Raw genomic sequence first — 7,555 nt, forward strand, 5'->3', positions numbered from 1 at the left:
ACATTCGATGATGTAGTTGAACATACTATCATCGAGAGATCTATACAGAACATCAAGGGCCATGTTGTTGAAGTTGTTCTGCCTCTTTTCTTCAGCAGTCCAGTCGACCTTCTCCTTATCAATCTTGATAGGACCTTCTGTGACAACACTTCACATGTCATCATGAAGAGACGAGAGATGAGCACGGACTCTTTTCTTCTAAACAATGTAGTTTTCACGAGAGAAAGTTGGAATGGCTGTAGCACTGGCATCTTTGGGTATGTTCGACATCTTTCAGGAAAGGCTTGAGAATAGAAACAGGGCTCTAATACCAATTGATAGGATCGACTTTATCGTTAGAGACGGGGGTCTGGCTAAGGATGAAGGCTTATGAAAAACAGTATGAAAGAAATCCTGTTAAGGATTTAATTCGCTTTCTATTCTACGCAAACTTGTGTAAACACTTGAAACGGATTCAAGGCGGAATTGTTTACTTGAGTTTGAAGCACAAGATGAAATTTGAAAAGATGACAGAAAATGAAGAACACAACAGTTTGTTTATGGATGTTCGGAGAAATTCTCCTACGTCACCCCTTCTTCCAACCACCGGAAGGATTCACTATATGATGAGAATCAAATACAGTTTACACACACACTTAGCTCACTATTGAACAGAACACTTTATGTTCAATTACAAGAAGATGAAAAATATCACTCATCTAATGGTGTTTTGATTCTAGGTCTCTCTCTCGATTCACACACAGTACAATCAGAAAAGAATCTTCAAGAATGAGTTTAGTAAGCAAGATGATTGAGTAGTCTCTCTCTGCAAAATCAGAATGCTTGTTCAGTCAGTTTGTTCAGTTGTTCGTGAGGCGATCAGTCCGTTGCTCTAAGGATTGGTTAAATACTGATCAGGAGCTAACGGTCGAATCTTCAAGAATGATACGTGGCGCTCTTTCAATGGAAAGCCTCCATTGTACACAGCAGACTCTGAGCACAATGATCGTGGCCGTACCAAACTGGTAGTGCGCCGAATATTCCATTAGGGATGTACCTGCAAAATGGGTAATGTGAGGAAAATTATCTTACGTGTCATTCCTTGATTGGATGCATATAGATGTTGTGCTAATCTTCACAAGAAAGTGGAGCAGAAATAGGGTACAGCTATAGCACGTGGGTAGGAGAAATGCTAGATTCAAGTGTACTGCTTGAATTAGAGCATTAGACGAATTTCAGTTAGACGGATCAGTCTAATGAAATAAGTCAACTCCTTCTGATGAAAAACGTCTATTAGACCGCCTGGTCTAATGTACTTAGACTCGCATCTAATACAAATAACCATTACACGGGTACGTCTAACTCCACTGAGTTAGACTACCACGTCTAATACAAATAACCATTAGACGGGTACGTCTAACTCCACTGAGTTAGACTACCACGTCTAATACAAATAACCATTAGACGAGTACGTCTAACTCCACTGACTTAGACTACCACGTCTAATTCCGGTTCTACCTCAGACTTGTCTGAAAGAGTTGGACCCACGTCTAACTTTCAATAATTAGACAACCGGTCTAATTCTAATAACCATTAGATCGGTACGTCTAACTCCACTGAGTTAGACTACCACATCTAATTCCGGTTCTACCTCAGACTTGTCTGAAGGAGTTAGACCCACGTCTAACTTTCAATAATTAGACAACCCGTCTAATTCTAATAACCATTAGACCGGTACGTCTAACTCAATTGAGTTAGACTACCACGTCTAATTACGGTTCTACCTCAGACTTGTCTGAAGGAGTTAAACTCACGTCTAACTTTCAATAATTAGACAACCCATCTAATTCTAATAACCATTAGACCGGTACGTCTAACTCCACTGAGTTAGACTACCACGTCTAATTCGGTTCTACCTCAGACTTGTCTGAAGGAGTTAAACTCACGTCTAACTTTCAATAATTAGACAACCCGTCTAATTCCGCGTATTCATTAGACTACCCCGTCTAATTCTTTACATCTATTAGACTTACACGTCTAACTCCAATGAGTTAGACTGTACGTCTAATTCTATTAGACTCACGTCTAATTCCGTGTATTCATTAGACTACCCTTCTAATTCTTTACACGTCTATTAGACTTACACGTCTAACTCTGATGAGTTAGACTGTACGTCTAATTCTATTAGACTCACGTCTAATTCCGTGTATTCATTAGACTACCCGTCTAATTCTTTACACGTCTATTAGACTTACACGTCTAACTCCGATGAGTTAGACTGTACGTCTAGTTCATGCGTCTATTAGACTGCTTCGTCTAACTTTGTTGAGTTAGACTAAGCGTCTAATTTCATTAGACTTGCGTCTAACTTAATGCGAATGGAGATCAAAATCGGTCTAATGAACCTCATTAGATCCATGTCTAAAGATATGTTGTCTTAATACACCTGTATCAAAACACATAAATTATTTTATCATCAAAATATCAGTGGATAAATTATTTCAACACTTAGTCAAAATAATTTGACCCAACAGTGCTCATTAAGACACTCCTTGGTCTCTAAGACTTTACATTGGGGTCAATAACATATTACCTTTAGTCCTCTACCTTTGGTTGTTGGACAAGTTACATTTTTTATCCTCGTCCATCATCTCTATATTCTTCCTTTGCATGTCTTCAAGTGCAAAGGATGGTATAAGTCAATCTGACTAATGCTATTTCAGATAATCATCTGATTCGCTTCATCATTCCATGGTATCAGTTCAAAACCATGAGATATTAAATGAGGGATACACCATACATTATTTTATTTGGGTTGGAGAGTGCTACATACTATGATACCACTACTCTGTTCCAACAATTCGGCATGTAGATGGTTTTACCGTGGGGAGGGGATATTCATTCATATATGAGCCCCATTTCTCCACGTCTTTATTGCATGTACTCACACGTGTTGGAAGATGCTCGTTTCGACTCCTCATTAGATGGATTATTGTTATTTCTAAAGCCAAGACGCTTTATCGTCCAACTGTTATGGGAAGGGTCACGTATTTTGAATAGGGAGACATAGATGAAATGATGGAAGAATCTAAAGATGAGACTAGCTGATGATTAGAGTAACTTTATTATTTTGAGTATTTTCAGTCGTTTATTTGTATTGCTTTACTACATGTACGGACTTATTGTGTACACGAGTACTAGCCAAACTCTACATGTAAGAACTATTTTATTTTAATAATATATTATTTATTTAGATATTAAGTGTCTGTTTATATGTTTATATTGTAGGGTACGATGTGCATGGTGGACAACATGTGTTGCCACACAATTAATCAAGAAATTTTATGAAATTGCTTATATGTATGTGTGTTGATATATTGTTTGTGTTCTCTTTCTTAAATACATGCATTTGCATTAGAAGAAGTGCACACTCATAGTCATGAGCATTTAGAAGAACTATAGAATTCCTAATAGATTCTTTTAGTTTTTTAAATTGAGAATATATGTAGGCTCAATCAGGAGACTTTATCTTCCTACATAGGACTCTACATAGGACTCTATGAGAGTTTTCGTGTGTTTTGTGAATATTTTGTCCTAGACAATTTTGTGTCTTTGGCCGATATTCCAATCAATATTTCTCTCCAGATCTAGATGCAGAAGAGACGGTGTGGTGATGCTCATATTTTGTTATTAGGTTGCGACCCCTACTATTGAAAAATTCTTGGTTACTCTTAGGCATTGATCCTGGAAGATTGTATATCTTCGTTCCCTAAAATATGTTGTTAACGTGCAACAGCGGTATAGTCTCTATTACAATTATGATAGAAACTTTTGTTAATGTTCCATAGTCTGTAATGAAGGCTTGGATGTGATCTTGTAACATCACTATTCCCAGCGCCCTCTATTCTATGAAACTTTAGTCCATTTTTGACTCAACGTAAAGGCCATTATTTTGGTCCAACTCTTGGGAATTCGAATGTGAGTCATAAACCTTCCATTTGTATTCGAGAAGGCAATTGTTGTTTAAGAAGATGATCGTAATGATCTTTCTATTTTGGTCCGTGCCAAAAACATTTGCTTGGATTGGACCAAAATGGCCAAAGGGTTAACTCCTATTTCTACGTATCTAAATGGTAATGAATCTTGGTTTTCCTGCCAACAAGTGTTTCCTTCCATTGTTCTTATTTTAATCGGTTTGAGAAATCGTCTTAATGAGTATTGAGGGTAGAGGATGTCAATGATTATTATTGTAATAAACTCATTATTTCCTCGTACTAGTTCATGAGTGTCACTCATGAAATGAATGAGTCTTCTCATATTTTGCTTATTAGTTTTGAGGAGATCATTTCATCTTGTATTTACCATTTTCTACCTTGAAGAAGGTCATCTCACAAGATGATATGAGTGGTGCTGATGAAGACATGTGACGTGTGGCCTACGTGATCGACTTTTTTACTCCTCAGATGGAAGCCATTGAGGACGATGGATCTAAATGTTGTCCCAAGGTTAGCTCATGTATTTCTTCCCCAAACCATGAGATGTATGATGTCAAGAAGTAAAGACTAGGTTTTAGTTGACGTTGCTTTTCGATCGAATGGATGTCCCCTTGGAGTACACAACGTCGTTGGCGATATCAGGCTCATTAAGATTACCTATAACCTAAAGAAGTGAAGCTCATGTTCTTGGATGCTATTTCCAAGATGACTTCAATGATGATCAAGCTTCAGTGTGATATAGCAGACGAAGCCAAGATCGAGCCTAGTCTCAAAAATGCTTCGGACTCAGATATATCTAGTGAGCCTGGAATGGATTAGGCTCCCTCTAGCAAATGATATTCATGTCAAGTGCGAAATATCGATTCTTCATCATATGATGCACAATCTGAATATGAGTACTAGGATAATGAAGTGGAAGATGGTGCGCCAATGCAATCTGACTCTACAACTTTGGAAGACGATGATGTCTTCAATCCTAAGACCTCGAGGTATCCTCTTACATCTGCTCAGGTTAAGAAATACGAGCTGATAGCGGAAATGAAAATGATTACAATCAGCTCGATTGGCCAACCTTCAAAACTGAGTGGAGAATCAAAATAGCTTATACGCATGATTTTTAACTTTGAACCCCTTTGTATATTTCATCTTTTAAAATGAATTAGGTGTACAGACTTTTCTAGAATCAAAACATTTGAAACGAGAAAAAATATGATACGAGGAGTATAAAAAAACTTAACCTCAATTATCTTCGTAAATAGATTGTCTTTCTTTGCACATTTTGCTCACAAATCAAACTTTTAATTATTTATTTCTTTTCCTTTGCCTATTACAATTTAAACCCTCGGTTTGATTTTTCCTATTCTCTATAGCTTGATAGTGGGAATTGTTCTCATACTAATTGTATAAATAGTAACAAGTTTTTTTACTCATATCCAACATAGATAAAGAAACATGTTTTAAATAACCCATCGTTCAAGATATAGAAAGGGAGAAAGAACTACCTACACTATGACTAAGGCTCTTGTTAGTCACTATATATATCTTACTACTAAGAAGAAAAGAGAAATACAACCAGAAGTTATGTAACCTATGTAACCATTTATAAACCTAAATATTAGCAATCTATTCAATAAAGAACTTATACAATTTTGTCCATTATTTAATTATTCATTAAATACACATAACACAAATATTTAACATTAAAATAAATATTTTAAGATATTGAGACATCAATTCAATTATTTGTTTTAAGGCAAGTAAATATTAATGTCCTTAACCATTTATTCTTCAGTCTTCTAGTTTCATATTTTTTACATCATCTGTCATTATTTATTTCAAGTATTAATTTTATAGATGACAGGGATTTCATGGATAATGATCTCATTTTGAAACCCCGCACAATTGCTTCACCCGCGCAGAAGCAGATGCAAGGTTTGCTTTATAATCCTTAATCATAGTTTCTAATGACCTTCCATCTTCTACGGGGTCAAGAGAAAACGACCAAATAAATTCAGAACCATTAATGGTCTTCCCTTCAAGGGATGCAAGAGTTATTGTAGCCTCGTAATTATTCCACCCATAGGTATTATCAAGAACCTCGTACCTCATCCATTTGCGAGTATGATCTATCTCCACAAGCTTTTCTAAACCCCATCGACTATATTTACCCTCCCAACCAAGGCTTGCTTCAGGTTTTAGGGTAACATTCCTCACACAACCTATATTTCCTGAAATGCCCTTGACTCCTATAGAACTCTCGATGGCAAGGAAGATTGTTTGCCAATGGAAGAAGTTTGCTAGAAAAGGCCATACACGATCCTTACTGACCCCTTCTATTTCGGATCTCACTGTGCCTTCCCATCTCTCTTGTTTAGTTGCTTCATCCCTTGCCATTGAGTAAAGAAAATATTGAAGTTAGAATTTTTATTCTATTGATATATAACAATAAGCTTTTGAAGAAGAAAAGTATCTTTCTTTTTGTGTTTAATGTTAATTTAATATATAACCATTATTTTATAGTACTAGCTAGCTAGGCAGGTTGCCAACATTTATATATTTAATAGCTTTTCAATTGAGTTGATTAAGGCTTGTTTGAATTCAGCATGATAAAAAATTTGTTAATATTAAAAGTTCCAAAATTTATATAAACTATTGTTTGATTGTTATATATAATTAATTAACATAAAAGGGCAATTAGTTCATTTTCTATTCCAAAAAAGTAATTTATTATAATTCATTTTTTAACTGAAATTGTTGTATTTTAATATTATTTGATACAAACTAATTATGGTTAATTTTATGGATACTGTGATTGAGTTAGGCATATGTCAACAATACAATTAATAATGGCATATTGAGTTAGGCATATGTCAACAATACAATTAAATAAGAGCCTAATTGATATTATTAGTAAGATTGAACTTTGTTGTTTTTATTAAATTAGGCTCAATAGAAAAGCTAGGAAATAGAAAAGAAAAACAAGGAAACAGAAAGATACTAAACTCAAATATCAAACCGATTGTAGAAAAAAGTAAGAAGAATTCTGAAAAAAAGAAAGTAACAAAGAAAGTAAAGGAAATTGAGGTGAGGAGGAAAAGAAATTTACTATAATGGAAACCATATGATAAAAATGGAAGATGAAACTCAAGATTTTGTTGAGGAAATTCAATATGAATACACTCAGAATTTCAAAACTGAAATAGAGAATTCTAAAATCGATAAAGAAGATTCCAAAACCGATGTGGAGTCTGAAGCTGAAGTCGGAGATAAGGAAGATAAGAATACAAAAATTCAAGTTTAAGATAACAAAGGTAAAATCCCTGAAATTTTCAGAAATAATTCTTTCTATCAAATAAGAACGGGCTCGTACAAAGTAAGAACTCAAAATGAGAAACAACAATACTCATCATTCTCTTCAATACAATCTCCTTTTACCGTCAAAAGAAGGGGAAAAAGAAGAGGAGGGGAAAAAGTCTCTCAATGAAAACGAATGACATACAAAAATTCCAGACTAGGATGGTTAGCTTTGAATGTAATTTTTTCTGTTTGTAATCTCTGTTTTTTAGAATGTATAAATGCTA

General features: G+C 35.1%; 1 protein-coding gene across 1 annotated transcript; it reads right to left on the reverse strand.

Moving 5' to 3' along the window:
* Window positions 1-5,855: 5,855 nt before the first annotated feature.
* Window positions 5,856-6,368, reverse strand: LOC124915877. The gene has a single exon (XM_047456626.1). The coding sequence runs from the start codon at window positions 6,366-6,368 to the stop codon at window positions 5,856-5,858; it is 513 nt and encodes a 170-aa protein (XP_047312582.1).
* Between the last annotated feature and the right edge of the window lie 1,187 nt (window positions 6,369-7,555).

This window comes from Impatiens glandulifera, chromosome 9 (assembly GCF_907164915.1).
Source record: "Impatiens glandulifera chromosome 9, dImpGla2.1, whole genome shotgun sequence".
Lineage (NCBI taxonomy): Eukaryota > Viridiplantae > Streptophyta > Magnoliopsida > Ericales > Balsaminaceae > Impatiens > Impatiens glandulifera.

Excerpts from the sequence above, each read along its gene's own strand:
- LOC124915877 (XM_047456626.1), bottom strand. The coding sequence starts at position 6,368 with ATGGCAAGGGATGAAGCAACTAAACAAGAGAGATGGGAAGGCACAGTG.